This window comes from Dendropsophus ebraccatus, chromosome 4 (genome assembly GCF_027789765.1).
Source record: "Dendropsophus ebraccatus isolate aDenEbr1 chromosome 4, aDenEbr1.pat, whole genome shotgun sequence".
NCBI classification, from domain to species: Eukaryota; Metazoa; Chordata; class Amphibia; order Anura; family Hylidae; genus Dendropsophus; species Dendropsophus ebraccatus.
In genome coordinates, this window is record NC_091457.1 from 43,709,641 (window position 1) to 43,732,271 (window position 22,631).

At 42.9% G+C, this 22,631-nt stretch overlaps 1 protein-coding gene across 5 annotated transcripts in view; it reads left to right on the top strand.

Moving 5' to 3' along the window:
* Nucleotides 1-22,631, top strand: part of MYRF (myelin regulatory factor) — a 105,374-nt gene that overhangs the window by 79,836 nt on the left and 2,907 nt on the right. Inside the window, exons 3-25 of one of the 5 annotated variants that reach the window (XM_069965698.1) lie at nucleotides 558-881; nucleotides 1,808-1,869; nucleotides 3,728-4,007; nucleotides 4,877-4,971; nucleotides 5,514-5,637; nucleotides 7,017-7,212; nucleotides 8,032-8,108; nucleotides 8,216-8,326; nucleotides 9,372-9,462; nucleotides 9,681-9,881; nucleotides 11,699-11,807; nucleotides 11,930-12,039; nucleotides 12,172-12,317; nucleotides 12,428-12,500; nucleotides 14,255-14,343; nucleotides 15,587-15,655; nucleotides 16,717-16,790; nucleotides 16,880-17,032; nucleotides 17,514-17,738; nucleotides 18,136-18,223; nucleotides 20,928-21,002; nucleotides 21,087-21,186; nucleotides 22,444-22,548. In XM_069965698.1, coding sequence (XP_069821799.1) covers nucleotides 558-881; nucleotides 1,808-1,869; nucleotides 3,728-4,007; nucleotides 4,877-4,971; nucleotides 5,514-5,637; nucleotides 7,017-7,212; nucleotides 8,032-8,108; nucleotides 8,216-8,326; nucleotides 9,372-9,462; nucleotides 9,681-9,881; nucleotides 11,699-11,807; nucleotides 11,930-12,039; nucleotides 12,172-12,317; nucleotides 12,428-12,500; nucleotides 14,255-14,343; nucleotides 15,587-15,655; nucleotides 16,717-16,790; nucleotides 16,880-17,032; nucleotides 17,514-17,738; nucleotides 18,136-18,223; nucleotides 20,928-21,002; nucleotides 21,087-21,186; nucleotides 22,444-22,548 — 2,977 coding nt within the window. Of the gene's footprint in view, nucleotides 1-557; nucleotides 882-1,807; nucleotides 1,870-1,997; nucleotides 2,148-2,615; nucleotides 2,852-3,727; nucleotides 4,008-4,876; nucleotides 4,972-5,513; nucleotides 5,638-7,016; nucleotides 7,213-8,031; nucleotides 8,109-8,215; nucleotides 8,327-9,371; nucleotides 9,463-9,680; nucleotides 9,882-11,698; nucleotides 11,808-11,929; nucleotides 12,040-12,171; nucleotides 12,318-12,427; nucleotides 12,501-14,254; nucleotides 14,344-15,586; nucleotides 15,656-16,716; nucleotides 16,791-16,879; nucleotides 17,033-17,513; nucleotides 17,739-18,135; nucleotides 18,224-20,927; nucleotides 21,003-21,086; nucleotides 21,187-22,443; nucleotides 22,549-22,631 lie in introns of those variants that run through there. The other 4 variants (XM_069965699.1, XM_069965701.1, XM_069965702.1 and 1 more) reach the window with 4 other exon arrangements.

Consider the following 22,631-nt stretch of genomic DNA (forward strand, 5'->3'; position numbering starts at 1 on the left):
AACTACCCCTTTAAGCATAAATAGGGGTGTCATCCATGGGCTGCGGTTCTTCAAATGTTAGGAGGTATAAAGATGTCATTGTCTACACGCAAGACCAACTGTGAATAAGAGAATTTATGTTGACCTCTATTAGTATATCTGTATTGTACCCATGCAGTAATAGGCTTTAAATGGGTACTCCAGCGGGGGGGGGGGCACTTTTTTGCGGGGAGGTGAGTGGACGTCTTTTCCCTCAGCCACTTCCTCCCCAGTTCCAGTGACGGGTCCCGCATCGCGGCGCTCAGGTGCCTGGTTCCCGGCCGTGACGTGACTTCTCAGGTCCGCTGAGACGTATCGTCTCGGGGCCGCATCAGACACCCAGAAGCGGCCGGAACACAGGCACCGGAGTGCCGCGATGCGGGACCCACCACAGCAAAAAAGTGCCCCCCCCCCCCCACTGGATTACCCCTTTACTACACTACATGTTATGTTCAGCCTATTCTGTTCTTCTGCTGATCACTAAGCGACATATATTGGTGCATGCATTTTCTGTATACTAAGACATATTTTCCTTGTAGTTGTTTCCCAGACATCCCCCCTTCCTCCAGCTATGCAAACCCTGGTCAGCCTTGCCCCTCCAGTGGAGTCCATGGACCTGGGGTAATTTCAAATATAGGCCATGGTGGACCAACCAACTCAGGTGGGGTCCTCCACATGGGTCAGCAAATGCCAGTGCGGCCTGGTATGAGTGGCACATGTGGGGGGCCTCCTTTCCAATCACACCTCAACTGCAATAACAGCAATGCCATGGTCAATTCCAAAGGATACCAAGGTCCTCCTATGTGCATGAGTGGACCAGAGCTACCCATCAAAGCAGAACCTAAAACCAGCTATGCAGCCGGGTGAGTAGTAACATGTACGAAGAGAAAGTGGAGGAATTATTGATACTGTGAATGAGCTGAGACCAACAAACATAGTATTTTGTGTAAAGATTAAGGAACTTGATTTTCATGTTTTTTTTTATATATATATATATATCTGGCTAGCTTTGGTGAAGAGGAGGAGGAGTAAAATTAACCTCTACTGTTTTTATTTTTTTTTTATGACTATTGTGCAGCAATATGCATAATAATTTTTTTTTCAAAATCACTTTGAGTCACAAAGTCATTTTGAGTTCAGTGCCGAAATAGGCTTCCAAGTGTCAATTATCCCCACGCCATAGAATTACATGGCGCTGGAGATGGAAACTATGGAGCTGGAAGCTCCGTCTCCTAATGCATAGTTATATTTTGCTGGGGGCGGGGAGAACAGGCATTCGAGAACCTATTGGCAGGGCTGGCTCCAGGTTGGCCACTGGTTTACTTTGGGAACCAGTCATGTTGAACATGTAGTCCGATCTATAGTATGTTATACAGTAGGAGAAGCTGAAAAGAATGATATATAATTTTGTAGGGAAAGAATCAACTAACTTGTCATTTGTTTATTTTGTTACCTGTTTATTCTGGGCTTAGGAGTCCAGTGGGCAGTGCTACTCAGTGATTGACAGCTGACTTAATATGCATCCTTATACATAGCATCCTGTTTAGTGCTAATAAGCCCGCCCACTAGACTCCTAGGGGCATCAAAATAATAATCACCAACCAAAATATTAACATTTTCTATAAATTTTCCATATTACCTTATAATATTATCTCAGACCCTGATAGCAGGATATAGAATAGTTTCCTTCTATTCAAAGCAGCCGTAAGGCTACATATTGTGATGTAGGAACATCTGAACAATTCATGAGATAACTGTAAAATATTTTCTTCATCTTCCTCCTCGTCAGCACTTTACCTGACTCTCCCCCAGACTCCGGATCAGAGGCGTACTCCCCCCAGCAGCTGAATGGTAAGTGCCTGTGCAGGATTTTCCCCTCCTTCATTATTGCTTTTATCCAGTTCGTGTTATCGGTCAAGGAAGAGAGAAGGTAAGAAAGTGTGTAAATATACCGGCTATACCACTGCGTGTGCAAATAGGGAAGGACTGAGAGTGTGGAGACTGTCCAGAGAAGGACGCTCTGATGAAGATCATGTGGAAAGTGATGTTTTCCGAGTGATGTCGAAGAGGAGAGAGAGAAAACTCCAAGATAGAGTTTGTGGAAAGTTAGTGCAAGGAGGTGTAAAGAGGTGAGCTGTGCAGGGGGAGGGGTGACTGTGAAAGTGATGACTGGGCTCTTAGGTGTGCAAATAAGAGAAATGCAAAGCTTACCAAGAAAGGCTAAAGGACACTCTAAGGAGAGGTTCACCTTGATTTACTTTTTGGGATTTTCCGTAACACCCTCATAGCCAAAAGGGGAGATACTTATATAGGGGTGGGCACGTGACTGATGAAGGTCAAGTGGTCTAAGTGGATTGGTGATAGGGAAACGAGAAGAGATGTCGTGCGACTGTCATAAGCTCTCTGTCCGTTCCATAACTGTGACAGGTGGGAGTGTTTCAGTGCAGGTGTCTCAAGGTGTAGAGCGCTGGACTTTAGCCTACAGAGTGACAGGTGACATTGTTTGGGTTGGTGTCTCTGCAGAGCTAGTCCACTGTGTGCAAACTTGGATCTTTGTTTATCAGAGCAAAGAAATGTCTGGAATTCCTTTCCTGCCCCTCCCTAATTTTATCAGGAGAAATGGACTGGCCCCACACACATTCCCTCTGTTTCCTAACTACCGCCGTAGTAATGTGCATTACTGTTACAGGCGATGGGGGTGTTTTCTGTTACGATCCTGTTACCAGGCTCAGGAGTCTTTGCCTTATGTCTTTCTTACATTTTGATTGGAACGTTAAAGTCTATAACTTACCCTGGATGGACTGTATGGCAGGAAGCCTCCATGGGAGACCTGGTGGGCATCACTGATTTCCTTTACTAGCAAGATATTGGATCTATTAAGACGCAGAAGAGGGCAGAGCTGCAGACTTACTAAGGGAAATAAAGTTATTGGTGACCACCAGCTCTCCGCTTTACTAACTAGCTCTCATAGGTGCAGACATTTATATGGGAAATCCACAGCCACTGACGGCACCAGAAAACTAGATATGATTTTTAAGTCCATTTATGTTGTTGACCTGTCATGGATTGGATTCATGTGTAACAGTTACCAAAAGCCAGATTGCTGAATATTGTTATTAAGTGTACTGAATTGTTATCAAGTATAACTTTTCTGTTGTTAAACATGTGTTGTCTATAGAAAAGTAAAATAATTATAATATTAAAATAAAAAAAAAATCAGAAGTGGACTTCTGGACTGTGATCAGGTAGATTGACCTTATAGTATTGCCTCTTTGTACTTTACCATATGCCATTATAGGACAGATGAAGTGGTGGAGAGACTTTTTCCTGTAGAAAGTGCTTGTGCCTCATTGCCAATTCAGTTTTTTTACTGCATCTACAATGCTATGTGCCTGTTACTTATAGTTCTCTCCCAGCACACTAAGGGGGAGATTTATCAAAGTGTGTAAAATTTAGACTGGTGCAAACTACCCACAGCAACCAATCACAGCTCAGCTTTCCTTTCAGCACTGCCTAAAGCTGAGCTGTGATTGGTTGCTTTGGGCAGTTTGCACCAGTCTAAATTTTACACCCTTTGATAAATCTCCCCCTAAGTGTTCTTCTACTAGCCACAATTAAACACATGCACCTCTTTTAGGCAAAGTGTTAATCCATTAGAATGAATATGTGCTGCGTTTTCTTGTTACTGATCTATCTCTGTATTATTTAGATCCTCACCTGCTTCGCACTATGACCCCAGAAAATATCTGTCACATCACCCCATCTTCTCGCCTGGAACACCCTCCACCTTCTCACCTTCAGGGCCCACCTCCTCCACATCCTGCACACCAACAGCACTATCCTAACATGCAACGAGATTTGTACCTGAAAGTGGAGTCCTTGATGCCCCAGTACCCCCCACTTGGACCTGGTATTCCTCCCACAGTCCTTCATCACACACAGCAATCTCAGATGCTTCAGCAACTTCTCCAGCAGCAGCATGGATCTGAGTATGTACCAATGGAGTCACTATGCCAGAAACAACATATGACCCCTTTTTATTTCCACATAATGACAATTTCCTTTAAGTACTTAAAGGTGAAATCCGTGGTGAGTGGCAGGACTGGCCCCATGATCAGTGATCTCTAGCGCTGACACGTCACAACCTGGCTGATGGATTGACTGCTCAGCCAGTCAATGACTGGGGCAGGACACCGCTCCAGTCACTGATTGGCTCAGTGACCAGTTCATTAGCCGGAACAGGCCTTTTCCCCCAAGTCTTGATGTCATGACAACTCCGGCGGGGAAAAATGCCTTCCACCACTCACTGCGCGCATGGGGAGAGCTAAATTAGTACTTGTAATCAATTTCCCCCCTGCCGGCTGCTGGATTTTATAAATTGATGGACCTCTCCTTTAAGTACTTTTACACTCCCTAAACTCCCTATTTTTTCAAACTGATAGCAAAGCATCTACCTCCAAATGTCTAATGACAATCTTTTCCTCTTGTGTCATCACATGAGGGTTTTAGAGACGACCAGACTCCCTATACAGAAGGCAAAGATGGTTTATTCTTGGAATTGTTGTTCTGATTTCAAAATACTATTTATAATACAGTAAACTCTAATACTGCTGACTGTATTACTTCCGGTGATCACACAACCCCGACTTATACAGTACCTCCCAATTTCCTGTATAAAGTGCATATACAAATATCATAATATGAACAGAGTCATCTCTGCTATGGCTCTGTTAACAGTAGAAGCCATGCTATTGTAAATGGAGTAAATCATAAAAATTGGTTTGGCGGTAGAGTCCCATGAAATATTTTAGGTTTTCTAATGGCCCTACTGAGTAACACACATTTTTCTTTATTTCAGGCTTCCCGTGCACCCTGCAAAGAAGAGGAAACACTCAGATTCTCCTAATCTGAGGGATCAAGTACCCAGTGGAGGCATGGTGAAACAGGAGCCGGGTACTGACACACTGACGTAGACTGCACACATATGTGTAGAGCAGACACATATAAGACAAGTCCTCTGATAATACACATTCGCATAGATGGCAGAGTAGTTGTATACACAAAGCCATAAAGTCTTATGCACATGCCAAGACCTGGGCATTGAATAGTGGCATAAACAAAGCATTATACATCAGAATAGCTGTGGGTCGATGTCCTCATGTATACCAGCGACCCTGCCCCAAAAACATGATGTGATACTATACTATGTATCTCTTGTGACCCACATTATTATATTGACTGAACACTGAATTTAAAAACTGAAAATAAATTTTTGCCCATTACATACTGTAGTAGTTGCATACAGTACCCATATTTCTTTGCCTAAACTTACTAATGCTTAGACACCTAACACAGATAACACCCACTAAGGATGTACATGTAACTACCATAGTAATGACATAACATTCAATAACAAGGGTGGCCACTTGGGGTTGGATTGGGGGTACGGCGCTACTCCTCATAGTAGAATTGACCATTTCTGTTTTTGGCTCTAGGTCTTATGCAAGATAATGACAGTCTGAATGGCTCCTACCTGGACCCTAACTATCAGTCTATAAAATGGCAGCCTCACCTACAGAATAAGTGGGTCACTTTGTACGACAGCAGCTACAAGGAACTGTAAGTATAACTGTACAGTCATGGCCAAAAGTTTTGAGAATGATACAAATATTAATTTTTACAAAGTCTACTGCTTCAGTTTTTAAAATGGCAATTTGCATATACTCCAGAATGTTATAAAAAGTGATCAGCCTAACAGCAATTACTTGCAAAGTCAAAATTTGCCTAGAAAATGAACTTTACCCCCCAAAAAACATTTCAACATCATTGTAGCCCTGCCTTAAAAGGACCAGCTAACATCGTTTTAGTGATTGCTCCATCAACACAGGTGTGGGTGTTGATGAGGACAGGGCTGGAGATCAAGAACTTCAAGGAGAGAGGTTCCATTGTTGCCAAAAAGGCTTCAGGGCGCCCAAGAAAGACCAGCAAGCACCAGGAATGTCTCTTAAAAGTGTTTCAGCTGCGGGATTGGGCTACCAGCAGTGCAGAGCTTGCTCAGGAATGGCAGCAGGCAGGTGTGAGTGCATCTGCACACACTGTGAGGCAGAGACTCTTGGAGCAAGGCCTGGTCTCAAGGAGGGCAGCAAAGAAGCCACTTCTCTCCAGAAAAAACATCAGGGACAGACTGATACTCTGCAAAAGTTATAGGGAGTAGAATGCTAAGAATTGGGGTAAAGTAATTTTCTCTGATGAATCCCATTTCCGATTGTTTGGGACATCTGGAAAACAGCTTATTCGGAGAAGACGAGGTGAGCGCTACCACCAGTCTTGTCTCATGCCAACTGTAAAGCATCCTGAAACCATGTATGGGGTTGCTTATCAGCCAAGGGAATCAGCTCCCTCACAATCTTGCCTAAAAACACAGCCATGAATAAAGAATGGTACCAGAATGTCCTCCAAGAGCAACTTCTCCCAACCGTCCAGGAGCAGTTTGGCGATCAACAATGCCTTTTCCAGCATGATGGAGCACCTTGCCATAAAGCAAAGGTAATAACTAAATGGCTCAGGTATCAAAACAAAACCAACAAATTCTGACAAAATGCAAGCTTTGATTGTGCAAGAATGGACTGCTATCAGTCAGGATTTGGTCCAGAAGCTGATTGAGAGCATGCCAGGGAGAATTGCAGAGGTCCTGAAGAAGAAGGGTCAACATTGCAAATATTGACCTGCTGCATTAACTCATTCTAACTGTCAATATAAGCTTTTGTTACTCATAATATGATTGCACTTATATTTCTGTATGTGATAAAAACATCTGACAAACACATAAAAACCAGAGGGCAGCAGATCATGTGAAAATATAATATTTGTGTCAAAACTTTTGGCCATGACTGTGCTGTATAATCATATATGTGTATACTTATATACAGTTCAGTATCTGTATGACAGCTATGTGCTGAGTGGGATAACTGTGTGGGTCATGGTCTTCTTTATTGCAGCCCAATGCCCACGTACAAGGTGGATGCAGACAAAGGGTTTAACTTTTCAGTGGGAGATGATGCTTTTGTGTGTCAAAAGAAAAACCATTTTCAAGTGACCGTATACATCGGCATGATCGGAGAGCCTAAATATGTGAAAACCCCAGAAGGCATCCTACCTATCGAGTGCTTCTACTTAAAACTAAATGGTGTGAAGGTGAGAACTATATGAAAAGGAAGTTATTACTTGAATTACGAATATTTTATTACAATGTTGGGGTAACTTCAACTCTTTTTATGGCCTTGGATATACATTCAGCTATGCCTTATAGGGCCAGTTACTATTTTTCACAGTGGCCTACCCTGATGAAGTGATCTGTGTGAAACATGTTGGGAGTGGGTGACTCTTTTTGTGGGACCTAATTGGTTCCCTTATAATATATATTATATATCCCTTATATTTTTTTTCTAAATATTTTCACTTCTCTTGCATAATTTACTTGTGTCCTATATGTGCTATCTTTATGATAAAATTATGTATACACTTTACATTCCAAAAGTGGGGTATTTTAGATATGCGTTTAATAAAGAAGGGCCCCTGATGGTGGAAACCCCTTCTATGATGTTCAAAACAAGGGTATAGATAGAGATGAGGGAATCTCGAGCATGCTTTGGTTCGTCCGAACCCGAATACTCTGCATTCGATCACTTATGACTCGTGACTTGGATGCATCCAACTTCTTCAGTCACCGATAATCAAATGCTGAGCCTTCTGCATCCCTAGCCTGCTCAACATTGGCTCACCTCTATAGACAAGATATATCTATCCATGTGACAAACTTATAAACAGCTGTGTAATGCCACATATTACTGTATTCTGTTTAGCCATGGCCTAACAGAGGCCACAGACGTAAGATAACACATTTATCAGCTGCAATTCTTCAATGTGGACTGAGGAAGGTGTCTGAAATGTATTCCTAATAGCCATATTAGTTTGTATAGCTCACACATGTATCTGTATCATTGCATCTTTTAGCTGGAGGCCATCAATCAAAGCATCAGTATTGAGCAATCGCAGTCTGATCGCAGTAAGCGCCCCTTTCATCCAGTCACGTAAGTAAAGAACAGGTTTATGATAAAGATGCAGAAATTAGAGGTGCAGAATGCGTAACCTGGACAATTCTAATAATGTGCATGTCCTCTGTCTCTGATCTTCTCAGGTTGTCTCTTCCTCCGGACCAGGTCACTAAAGTCACAGTTGGGAGACTCCATTTCAGCGAAACTACTGCAAACAACATGAGAAAAAAAGGAAAACCTAATCCAGACCAGAGGTTAGTCCAGATACACAGGCTTCAGTAACTTTATACACTCCTCAACATTGGAATTGCAAGACCAAGAAGGAGAAGTCAAGGAGTTATGGCCTGGATGGATAGACATGTTTATATATTTTGGAACATGAATAAAACATGTCCTTATATAATATATGGCAGCACATCCCTCTGCTTCTTTACTACTTTAGCTGCTGTGTGTGCCACCATATTGTGCCTCCATTGAACACCGTATCAGGGAGGAATTCTCCAAAGAAATGCTTGGAAAGAAGAATACTTTGATAATACAGTGGTGCCTTGGATTACGAGCATAATTCGTTCCGGGGCCGTGCTTGTAATCCAAATCCACTCTTAAACCAAAGCAAATTTTCCCATAAGAAATCACTGATATGCAGACAATTGGTTCCACACCCCCAAAATAATGATTTATTATTCTGAATAACATGTAAAACAGATGAAACAAACATTCAAAAACAGCTGAATATGTGATATTATAAGTTACTGTACAGTATTGGAGAGGATGGGAAACACAAGGGCGGACATAGACTGCAGGGAGCATGAAAGAATGAGCAGAGCAGATGTGGGCACTGTATAGCAGCACTCTCTGTCCGGGGAGAGAAGGGTTACAGCTATGGAGAAATTACCTCCACAGTCCTGTCCCCTGATGTAAGCCCCAGCCTGAAGTGGATCTACCATGATTTGGAAGGTGAAGTAAGACTTCCTGGGTCAGAGTACAGAGCTGTAGACCCCGCTATGCAGACCATGCCCCTCCTCCACTCGCGCTCCAACCCAGTACAGGGAGCTCTTAAACCAAAGCAATGCTCTTAAACCAAGTCACAATTTTGAAAAACTGTGAGCTCTTAAACCAAAACGCTCTTAAACCAAGTTACTCTTAAACCAAGGTACGACTGCACTTCACCCAGTGTAGCTAATCTCTGTATGTCTTTACATTAAACAAGAAAAAATAATTATAATTTTGTTATGATTGTTCCTCAATGTCACCATCCATCTTGTCCCATTCTGGATCTCAGTTCTGTGCTTTTTGCAGGTATTTCCTCTTAGTGGTGGCTCTGACAGTCCAGGCACAGAATCAAACATATTTTGTAGCAGCACATGGATCTGAACGCATCATTGTCCGTGTAAGTACACTAGGATAAGATACCATAAAACTACTTCAGTCTGACACCCAGTATTGTGGTGGTAGTGATAGCCCTGTTTAATATTGAATTATAATCCACATCTGGAAAGATTTAAACCAAATGTTTTAGAAAACATAACCTAGTAAAAAGTTCTTATAAATGTCCTATAGAATCCTGTTACATGGTTAGACTTCTGTTCTCATTGATCTCTTTTATAGGCCTCAAATCCTGGCCAGTTTGAGAGTGACAGTGAAGTGCTCTGGCAACGTGGTCAACTTCCAGATACTGTCTTTCATCATGGGCGAATTGGCATCAATACAGAACGGCCTGATGAAGCTTTGGTGGTTCATGGAAATGTCAAGATCATGGGTTCACTTTTGCATCCTTCTGACATAAGAGCCAAGGAGGACATTGAGGAGGTAAGATATAAAGAAATGATTTAGATCAGGGTTGAGAATACTGTGCTGCAGTGCATATGTATTAAAGTGCAGTCAGATTATAAGCGGAGGATATATTAAGGGGGTTTCTGGTTTAGAAACCCCATTTAGATAGCTTATTAGTCAGCTGAGTGAATTTCTCATTTCCCTGATCTGATAGCCAGAGCAAAGGGAACCTACAAAGAGCATGGGTGTAACAGTAAGGGGTGCACCAGGGCCTGGTAGTTGAGGAGGCCCTAACACACTTCTGAAAACACCAGTATTATAAATGGCACATGGTAGACCTTACAGATTTTGCATTGGAGCTCTCAATCTTTGGCTGTGGAGGACTCAGCATGTTTGTGCATGACATGGTAAATAGTCCATTGAGTACCATGTCATGTCCAAGTTCCCTTATCGTAGCCTAATGGAAATACCGCTATGTTCACTTACAAATTTAAAAATGTCTCCTATTATCTGTTATATCACAGACTGTCAAACTGCCTGTGGAAGTGACATGAGCCCAAGACCTGAACTTCATAAAATGGGCTTCTGTGGTCGAACAGCTGACAAATCTAAGAGCTTAACCCAAGATTTTAATTATTTTCTTATTCACAAAGAGAGTCTAGCTGAATAGTGGGGGAGCCCAAAAATAGCGCTCAATTTTTTTTGTCCATGTGAAGTGACCACCAGTGTGCATGCAGAGCCACCACCCCATTCATTTAGTAACGGGCTAAGCGGTGAACTCAGCAATGTTCATACGCACCATGGAGACTAAATAGAGCAGCAGCCAAGCCACTTAACTCACTCAGGCAACAATTAACCTGTGTTCTTGTCATTGTTATCCCTTGTTCAGTGGATAGGGGACAACTGGTAATCTTGGGACAACCCCTTTAAGACTAGTTCAGTATGGAGGAACTCAAAGTGACATGTGCGCATCCTTGACTGCAACTTTGTGAGCCGTACCTTCTCATTCACTCATCAGTCTGAGTCTGACCTCACAAATCTTTATTTTGGCTACATGGGCTCAAATTCCCAAGGCTGTTATAACCTCAAAAGGAGGCCCAACTCAGTATTGACCCCCCCATCGTTTCTGAATGGAATGGTTGTCCTCATACATTTGACCATATAGTAAACTTGTATACAGTATAAGACTATGTGCACACTGCGTATGTTTCCGGCCGTAGTGCGAACTGCGAATATACGCACGTAGTTTTGAGGTTGATGCGTTCCCTTGAAAGTATACGATATACGCCCGCACAATGCACACTACGTATGAGCTTACGCCCGAATCGTATACGGCGCCGTGAAAAATGAACAAGACCATTGTTTGAGGATGGAAATGTTGAAACTCACGGCCGTGGATTTCCATGCGGTCCCGTACGAAGTACTTATTTCAGCCAAATTGAACTTGATTTTTCGATCCAAAAGGTTCTGTGAGTTTTATTGGGCTGGGTGAAGATTTCCAAGTAAATGACCTGCCTCATGTCGATTTTTCCCACGCCCGTAGTTTCAGCCGCACATGTACGGTAGTATACAAAATGCGGCCGAACTCATACGCAGTGTGAACATAGCCTAATAGTATAATAATTTTTAATTAAAGTGGGTACGATTGAAACTCCATTGGCGCTGCCAGCACATAGAGTATATGGGCATGGGCAGCTATCTTAGTTAAGTATCTTAGTGAAGGACAAAAAATGATTACCCATTTGAATAGATGCATTGCTATGAAATTATCCTATATACTTGCAGATTAGTATGTGACTTATGTATAGACGTTCACACGTTTCCTGGCTGATAAATTGTGTCTCTAATCCCAGGTTGATACAACAGAGCAGTTAAAGCGGATTTCTCAGATGCGTCTTGTTCAGTATCATTATAAGCCTGAATTTGCCAGCACTGTAGGCCTGGACGACACCTCAGAAACAGGTATATTGAATAGATAAATACAGATAATCAAGTATTCAAAGAGTAAATTAGTCTCTCTGTATTGTCGTATGATTACTAGGCTGCCATGGATGGTATTTTGGTGTAATATATCTTTTCTTTAGGAGTCATTGCTCAAGAAGTTCAGGAGATTCTTCCCGAAGCAGTAAAAGAGACGGGGGATGTTGTGTGTGCCAATGGAGAAACTATAGAGAACTTCTTAGTCGTAAACAAGGTATTGTCCTTAATGTATGAATGCGCTAAATACTAATGTGGAGCAATAGGGCAACCAAAGCCAAGCCTAGCACGTCCCATCATCACTTTCACATGGAGGTTCAGTGATAGACTTCATTTATGCTCCCAACAGGAAAGGATATTTATGGAGAATGTTGGTGCCGTAAAAGAGCTCTGCAAACTGACAGACAACTTAGAGACCCGCATTGATGAACTGGAGCGGTGGAGTCGTAAGCTGGCCAAACTACGGAGACTTGACAGCATGAAAAGCACCAACAGGTTAACATTCAATCTTTTATTTTTATTTACAGTATTCTTTATGGCTTCTACAAATTGTATACTACTCTGTTTCCTTTGTTTTACCATCATTTTGTGTTTTCACCCCTTAGTCACACCGGCAGTCAGTTCAGTCGTGCAGGGAGTATCCCTTATAAGCAACGTCCTTCCAAAGTTGTGGGCAAGGTATGTTCTCGTATAGTGATCTATCTGTACAGGAGCTAAATGAGAGTGTTTAAACATTTTCCTGACAATCTATGAAATCCAATGGAATTTTTTAAACATAGCTTAGAAAGCTATGATACAGCTGCAATATATTGAAGAGTGTCAAGCAGTAACAAAATCACATTAGCTTTTTAAAAACTTCTACAAAAAGTGTAGGCTATTTCCCATTTTGCCATGGATGTTATATGAAAGATTTTTGAACTTGATACACTGTAGGGCTATGTTAGCACAACTTAATTTTTTTTAGTAAAAAACGGACGCTGATTGCAATGAAATCAATGCAATGCCGCCTGCTGTGTTCACACAGCGTTATGTTAATGCCTGTTCTTTAGAACAGGCATTAAATAATGTACCTGCCTATTATTTCAGGGGGCTGTTCAATAAACAGCATCTGGAAATAATAGCTGTTCACACAATGTAACGTGCGGCGGCGGACGCACATTGCATTGAAGTGAATGACTAATTGATTTGCGGGCACACCCGACGGTGCCCGCAAATGAAAGTGGTAGTGCGGCGGTAAAAAATTATTCCTAGAATAACACATATTACAAAGTTATACAACTTTGTAATGTATGTTATGTCTGTAAATGGCCCCCTTCCCCGTGTCCCACCACCCCCACCCGTGTACCCGGAAGTGTAGTGCATTATACATACCTGATCCGTGCCGACACGCGTCCGCCATCTTGTGCCAAACGTCATCTTCGGCCGGCCGGCCCGAACATCTTCGATCTTCCCGAGTGCCGGCCGCGTCATCAGCTGCTGATCGCGGACGCGTGTCGGCACGGATCAGGTATGTATAATGCACTACACTTTTGGGTACACGGGTGGGGGTGGTGGGACACGGGGAAGGGGGCCATTCACAGACATAACATACATTACAAAGTTGTATAACTTTGTAATGTGTGTTATTCTGTGAATAATTTTTTACCGCCGCACTACCCCTTTAATGTTAAAAAAAGAACGTTTCTTCAGCCGATACAGGGGTATTGGCCACAGGAATGTCCGGAATGCAGCCTGGAGGCCAGCGTTGCTATGAAACGGACGCTGTTAAACGCAGTGTGAACATAGTCTAAAAGCTTCCACAACACTTGGTATGCCCTTAACAGAGAGAGAAGCACCATCTACCATTGTTTGAAGAGGTTATCCAGGCTTAGAAAAATATGGCCACTTTCTTACAGCCATGGCCCCTCCCCTGTCCTTAAAGGGGTTATCCAGCGCTACAAAAACATGGCCACTTTCCCCCTACTGTTGTGTCCAGTTTGGGTGGGGTTTTGAAACTCAGTTCCATTGAAATAAATGGAGCTTAATTGCAAACTGCACCTGAACTGGAGACAACAGTAGGGGGAAAAGTGACCATGTTTTTGTAGCACTGGATAACCCCTTTAATTTGGTTGGGGATTTGCAGCTCAGTTCCATTGATGTGAATGGAGCTGAATTGTAATACCATACACAACCTGGGGTGGTGGTGCTGTTTTTGCAAGAAAATAGCCAAACTTTTAATAATTCTGGGTAACCCCTTTCATTAGAAATTCTGTGCATCTTTGTGTCAAATTTCTGGGAAACATAGTCTAAGGAGTTGGTTCACTGGATATACCAGATTTCTACTACATGCATAGTGATTTACATCTTACAAAGTTGCTAAGTATAAGTTTGTTGACTTTGTGTTAATCTTTGAATTATAATTCATATATATGTTATAATTTACTTTTTTGAAGACGGTTCCAGCCCCTTCTGACCAGAGCTGTGTCAGTCAACGTTTTCTTCAAGCCACCATCATTGCCCTAGTAATTATAATGGCTTTCAGGTATGTTGTCCAGAAAACGTACTGGATTCAGGTCTAACCTACATCATGTTACCAGTTATGTCCAAAAATAAACTTTCTTTGCCGGGAAGACATTTTAGCTTTGCACTATTTACCACTAAGTAATACATACAATGTCTGTCCTGCGGTTTAATCCTTAGTTCACGCTGCCAAGGAGCCATTTCTGCTGGTTGGGACCATTTTTCGCCCACCAAGTCTGCAGCCAAAATAGTTTAAAGGGGTTATCCAGCACTACAAAAACATGGCCACTTTCCCCCTACTGTTGTCTCCAATGGAACTGAGTTTCAAAACCCCACCCAAACTGAAGTAAATGGAGCTTAATTGCAAACTGCACCTGAACTGGAGACAACAGTAGGGGGAAAAGGGGCCATGTTTTTGTAGCGCTGGATAACCCCTTTAATCTCCATTTATATAAAAATGTTATTATTTACACGTGCATGGTGGTGTTAGGGTTTAGAGATACCAACCAAACAACTGTTAGTCTATCATATTAAAAATACAGTGCTATCTGCAGGCAACATGTTATAGTGGATGAAATGCTGAACAGATTGATATATTAGTCAGTTATTCAGGTAAGCTGCTTATTCCTGTCTAGAACTGTGTAGAACTGTGCATACTACTCAGACAATTACACTGTAGGACCACCCACTAATAGTACTATAAGCAGAGATTTACATGAATAATAGAGAACCCCCCCTTCTCTATAACACGAGGCCTGCTGATGCTGAACAGGTTGACAGGTTCCCTCTAAATCAGGGATGGGGAACCTTTGGCCCTCCAACTGTGGGAAAAAAAGACAATTCCTATCATGTCTGCATGATGGGAACTGTCGTATGGAAAAGCTAGAGGGCCTAAGGATTCCCATCCCTGTTAGGCCAATAAATTAATCCTGTAATGAACTCACTTACAGGTCAAGTAAAGGAAAATATCAGCCCCACTTCACAGAACATTTAGATACATTTCATAAATCAGTTCTTCAACTTCCATTGGAATAAGTTGCAATCTTTTTTTTTTTTTTTTTTACATGAACCTTCAGTGGTTTTCTGCCTAGTTGTAAGCCCTCTAGTGGTGACAATTGGAAAATCCTAGTACTATCTGACTACTCCAAGTCCCTTAGGATGTACAGAAGCAATAAATATACTAGACTAGATGCTAAAAATATTTGTATCATTGCAATCTTATTAGTACATTTGTATTAAGCAACCACATTTTTCTACTGTTGCAGTGTTATCTCCATGACAACTCTTTACGTGTTGAATTTGCGCAGTGAAGATGATATTCTAGACATGGATGGGTAAATATAATATTACTATCACTTTAAGAGTTGGCACTGTGAATTAGGCCAATTAGTAGAGTTTTTGAATGTTTTAGTTGCTTCTCTCCAGGCCCCCGTAAACATTACAGAAAGTCAGCTGAACCTACAAATTTAAGGAGGACCACCGACTATCCTATGTGTGTGGGATTTTGCAGTTCGTCCCCACGTGCTTCCGCCCGTCCCATAGACTCCATTCTATGGGTAGCGGATTCCACTACCCGCCAAAAGAATTGACATATCAATTCTTTGGGCGGACGATGGAACCTGCCTGAACATAGAATGGAGTCTATGGGACGGGCGGAACTTCAAGTGGGAGCGTGGTGACCAGCGGCAGAATCCCCAGAGTTATCCTCCACATTTACTGTGTGTGCATATACCCTAACTCTCATCTGACAGATCCAATAAGTGGCCTCCTGAGGTGTCTGGCTTCAGTTTGGGCTAGGTTCACACTGTGCTTTTGCTGATCGCTTAACGTATCCATTTTCTAGAAGAAAAAAAACCAAACGGTTCCAAAAACGCATGTGTATGCCATCCATAAGGATCTGTTTCCATTGACTTACATTATAAAAAAAAAAAAAGATTTTTTTTTTAATTTAGTGTACACAAAAAATGTGTATGTTAAAAGTAAACATTTAAAAAAGGAACCGTTAGACGAACAGCAAAGATGCAGTCCGCTGAAAAAATGGCACTATCACCATGGCGGTGGAGGAAAAGCTCTCGGCTGAAACCTATTGACCTTTCCATGGGACTGACTTTTCTACTTACTTTGCAGCTGCACTGTTGTATCCTGTGTAGCTCTGACTTCTTGTCTCTTCTCTTCTTGTCTTCTCTTGCTGTCTCCTATGCTTGCTCTCTGCTACTGGCAGTCCTCTCATCTCCTCTGGTACCTGCACTCTGACTTTACTCAGACAGATTCGGCTTACTCTCCCTTTTGCTCTCTGCACACGGTACGTCTCTTGCCTGCAAACCATCCCATTTGCTGGAATCAGGCTCCATTCATCCCTTTTTACATCTCTCATCTGTGTTTTTTGCTTTTATAGATCAAGTCAGAACTTTGACACCACACAGCTGAGGAGCTCTACCCTGCCTCCACTACAGGCTACAGAGAGCACAGGTGACCCAACGCACTCAAATATCTGGATTTGGTGCCGCCATTCCTTCTGTATTTGTCTGACAAACATCTGTGCATTTCCTCTTCTGCAGATTGGCTGCATAACCAGAATCCTTCCATTGTGATAGACCTCTGCTTGAATCCTCCATGCAAAGCCGCCTGTTGCTCTAGTCCTCATAGCTCCCCCACTTCTCCAGCGGTTACAATAGAGAAAACAGCTACTCGCATGGAAACTTCAATAACAGGTGGGATTAAACATGCTAAAAACATCCATATTACTACTGCTTGTATGCAGGGGTATATGTACCATACAGACAGACCTGTGTCCCTCCCTATGGGCACTGTGAATATTTATGCTGTACTTCTGTAGCTGTGGGGTGTAACATGCAGGCCCTATGGCACAATAGGAATATTCAAGAGAAACTTTTGACAAAGTGCAAGAATAAAGTACATTATACAGATAATACCTATGATAACATCACAGGAAATTAGTTATTCACCTTATAAAGTTACATCACATTTTACATTCTTGTCTAAATGATTGATTTTAGGGTGTATAGGACTAAAAAATAGTGCCACACTTGTCCTCAGGTTGTGTGTGGTATTACAACTTGGCTTAATTTACTTCAGTGGAACTCAGATGCAATACCACACACAAACTGAGGACAAGAGTGGCGCTGTTTCTTTTCCTGCTTAACCCCTTTAATATATAAACCTCCACCACAGACAACGCTTCAGCTACAACTATAAGAAAGGGTAAATCCAGGGTCCTGGACAAGAGTCGGAACCATCTCCAAACAGCAGCACGTCCTGTAAGTCCTCCACCTCCGTATACCCAGGGAAAAAACAAACACAGTCCTAACAGCCTACCAGGGCAGGACATCCGTGAGAGGCGCGGCGTGGAAGAAGAAACCATATCAACCACTGTCTCTGATGTTACCTATGGGAATGGTAAGTGATAGCAGAAGATTTACCATAAACGGAGCAGAAAAACATGTAAAAAAAAATATCCATACTGCCTTGTGTAAATTAGCTCACTGGTGTCAAACTTAGGCCCTACAGTTGTTATAAAACCACAATTCCCATCATGCCTGGACAGCCAAAGCTTGGAGGGAATTGTGGTTTTTCAACTCCTGTATAGATTTTAGCTTTGCTATTTTTGCTGTACACAACTTTGTTGGTTTTCCATAAAGAGCGCCACATCTGTCCAGCATCTGGTATTGCAACACATTCCTATTAGTTTCCAATTTAATGTTCTTGGTGATTAAAGTTCTTCAAACACATGCATGTATACATAGAATTTCTCCAGTTTTCTTAGGTGACTGAGATTATGTCATGTCTTTTGCAGGATCTCGTGCTTCTGTCTCTTCTGTTCGGCTCCTTGAGACTGATACACTAATCACAGATCGGCTATGTGCTTCCCAAGACACCTGCAGGTGATTCATGTGCTCTTGCATTTCAGGGTTCAATAAAGTTTTTGTAAGGCCAGATTCATACGTACTGGATCGCAGCAGATTTTACGCTGCGAATTTGCAACGAAATCTGCTGCGGATCCCTTGCCAGTTAGTTTCTATGAAAATACATACTCGCAGCAGGATTGACATTCCGCTGCGAGTACGTAAGTGACAACCCCCTGGCCGGAGCATACTGTACCTGCTCCACGATCTGGCTTGCTTCGGGGGTTTCCGGCTGGACGTCCCACTCAGCCAATCAGTTCACTGCCCCGTCGTAACGCACTGATTGGCTAAGCAGGTTGTCCAGACCCTGTGAGCCCCCGAAGCAAGCTGGAGCACCAAGCAGGTAATGTATGTAACAGGCTGCAGGGGTTAAGGGGGCTGTCACTTACATTGCAGCGAGATGTCAATCCTGCTGCGAGCATGTATTCTCATAGAAACAAACAGGCAAGGGATCCGCATCGGATTTCGCTGCAAATTTGCAGTGTGAAAGCCTGCCACCCCTGAAGATGGATCAAGGACGTTTTTCTTTGTCGGGCAAACGTCTGGCTCTATGACACTATATGTGAAGGACCCCCAACTCCCAAGCAACTCCCAACCAAAGAACACAGAATGAAGACACAACACATTGTAATCAGGTGTCAAATAGTTCAAATTTTATTTAAAATCACATGGCACTGTAAAAAACATCAGACCCCCGACTCACGAAGAGTCACCCTCCAGAACTCAGGCGAGGAAAAAACCCCTGTGGAGGAAACCTCTAGGTAGCCATGTTTGGAGAGTTGCCCCTCCCTTGGGCTTACAGGGTAATATGAGAGAAAGATCTGGCAGCCATGACTGTCACCTTATTAATTGCTGAGTGGAAGTATCTTTTCTCCCTTACAGATCCAGGTCTATCTTTTAAGAAGGTGGAGAGTTGATGAAGGGGTAGTCTAAAGAAGACAACCCCTTTTCCCCTGATAGAACCTCCAAATTACATCAAGGGTAGGGGAGAGTAAAGTAGTCAAAGCTCAAGGTCCTCTGGCGCATCCAAGATGGCACCGATCCAGGCAGCGCGGCTTTCTTTTATGGAACCTTCTTTATGACATAAGCGATTGTTCATAGTTCACGGTTGCTATGGTTACTATAGGTACCCACAGTGTAACCCTTTAGTGACTGGTGATGCACATTACAGAGGTCATTAAACACACCTGTGACCCAGCAGCTTATGGTTTGGGCACGAAGAACACAAAATAAAAAGCTCAGAGATTACACAGGTAGATGTGATATGCCTTAGACCTGCCCTGTAACCAGCACATACCTCCAACTTTTTTAATGGCCAAAGGGGGATACTTATGGTCACTACACTAACACAACCTGCACACGTCCCACAACAGTTCTGTAACTGTCAGTGACTGCACTACATACAGCATCTGTGGTTGTCATGGTGATGCTGCCACTATTAAATATGGCCACTTTGGCCTTTTGCAGGACCTTGTGCTGTTTAGATAGATAGATAGATAGATAGATAGATAGATAGATAGATAGATAGATAGATAGATAGATAAACAGCAGAAACTACTAACATCTAATGTAATTCCCGGGTACCTGCTGTAATTGCATCAGGTATCCTGGTGTTGTCAACTTAAATTAGTGGGTGAAACCTACAAGAGTAGCAGTCATGCTGACATTTAACCTGCAGCACATGTCATCTTGCACTGTGGGATTTGGTTGGTTTGCAGCACTATTCTGCTACTATGGATTACAGTGGGTTAGTTGCTGGCAAATCCAGTGTACCCAGACCAGTATTACCAATACAGCCACACAAAGACCACTGTGAATACCACCATTCTGTTACTGAGTAAAACCCTATACTATGCCAAGACTGGTATCCCCCTATTGTGATCATATATTGACAAATAGTAGCTCTGCAGGCCACACCATTGATGTGCGCTTATATCCAGTCACTCACAGGAGACATCTCATTTGATCACAGTCTTTCACTTTTCTTTTCCATCCAGTCCAGGCCAAGACTCTTCTCTGCAGAATCTGGCAAAAAACATATTACGTTCCTTGCTCCAGCACCCGCTATGGCATGAGGCCTCCTCTGTGCCCCTATATAGTAATTAGGTCTCCTCAGTGCATTCATGTAGTAGTAAAGACCTCACTGTGCCCCCACATGGAAGTTAGGCCCCCTGTGCATCCATATAGTAGATATGTCCCCCTGGGCCCTGGTTTTAAGCCCCACCAGTAAATAGCATAACCTAAGTTGGTTATCCTTGCCATGTAGACATCCACCCCGAATATAAAACAAATAAAGCATCCATACTCACCTGACCAGCATCTCCTCTACCTGTCTTTAAGCAGCCCTAGAGTAACCTCACTCAAGCTCCTAGTATATGCATAAATTCATAGAGCTCTATTCACCTGACAGAGGCAAAAAGGACTTTTTCTCTTGTGAAGAGAAAAGCAAAGAAAGCACTTCTTATACAGCTGGCAGGGAAAGGCATACACCGTGCAGTTTATGTTATCTTACAATGGCCATCAGAACCTTCAGTCATAGGTGTATGCTGATAAATCTTTATAATGTGCACTTCTGAAGGAAGCCTTAAGTGTTATGTGCACAGAGCCTAATAGTTATTTATGGTGCAGTTGTTTCATTAGAATTATGTGAAGTCCTATATAATATATCTTTTTGTCTTCACAGTGCAGGGAATTACACATATTTACTCCCACTGAAAAAGGACAGCTCCTTATCAGGCCATTTTACATTGGAGTTCAAGTGAGTGTCCTCAGCTCAGTCTCACAATGGTCGCCTTTTGTAGCTAATGATTGTATGAAGCTAATCCAACGTCTCTCTGTCTAGCTCCTCGTCTCCTGTGTCAGTAAATCTGTGTGAAACAAGACCTGGAAAAACCTGCGAGACATCTGTAACCAGTGGCTCTGAAAACCAGAGCTGCTCTAAGGTACAGGCCATCGATATCATGGTGCAATCCCCCCAGTGGATGCAGCACCTATACAAGTCATATGAAAACATGAACCCTGAAGCATCAAGCTAGGAATGGTATTCTGTGCAGTCTATGGCACCACTAGTGAAATACACAGGCAGATGAGGATGGAGGCAGGGGATTTGTTAGGTTAGGTCCATGTGATATGAAATGTACTCGACTGTTTAGCAATATATGGGTATAATATGTTTATTGAACACTTCTTCCCCATCTGTAGATATGTAGGACTCTGCGAAAATGAGCATATATGTTCAGATCCACAGGCATCTAAAGGGAGTCTTTCAGCACCTGGGCTGGCCTTGAGGTGCTGGCTGTGTAGTATTGGTAAGTGTCCCCTGTTGTGTCTGTTACCTTTGTTTTGGCCATTACTGCTGTAGATTTGTCACAATCTTGCCCAACACATTGTATCCAAGTTTCAAAGAGTAGTGGAGAGGTGTTTGTGCCGCACTTTGGCACGCCTCACCACTACTTCTTCCTCCGTTTGCATGCATACTTCTTTTGGCTCGGCCACCTTCTGGCGCGCATGCTGCCAAGGGCCACACACGGCAATTTCACAGTTTGTGCATGCGCCCTGGATCAGTTGGGTCCACATACTCCTGTGGCCGGAATTGTGCTTGCGCCATGTTGCGGAGGAGCGGTGCAGTCGGCATGCGCTCCCCTTGGCAGCAACAGCACATGCGTGCCAGAAGATGACATCAGAAGGAAGCAGGAGACCGGGCTGTAGGCAAACAAGAAGGAGGAAGTAGTGGTGAGGTGTGCCGAAGTACCACACAAACGCTTCTCTACTACTCCTTTTTGACACTTGGATCCAATGTGTTGGGCAAGATTGTGACGAATCTACAGCACCGATGGCCTAAACAAAGGTAACAGACACAACAGGAGACACTCACCAACACTACACCGCCAGCAACTCAGGGCCAGCCCAAGTGCTGACAGATTCTCTTTAAGGAATCCGCAGCAGATTTGATGCCGTGTTCAGTTATTTATATCAAATCTGCTGCAGATGCGCAGCAGAAAATCCGCTGCGATACAGTGTGTGTGAAGCTACCCTAAAGCAGAACCCAGTTAATAGATACGAGAGTCTACTTCTTCATAAGATGTAATTAAGCACACTGAAAGGAGATGGAGTAAGCCTCAAGCTTAGCGTCTATTACATGTCACTTCTAGTGTGCGGTTCTCCCATATGGTAACAGTGCAATCTTCTCTCTATACCAGGTGGCAGGAGTCTGTGCTACACCAGCCCCATCTACACATCACCTGTGGTCTCTACAATTGTTTCCCTCCCAGGATTTCTCATTCCACCTGCGGGTGTCTCCTCCAGTGAGTAATCCTCCGTCAGCATCCTTACCTCCTACAGCACATTCTGAAATTTTTGTGACCCTTTCACTTTGGTGTACTAAAAA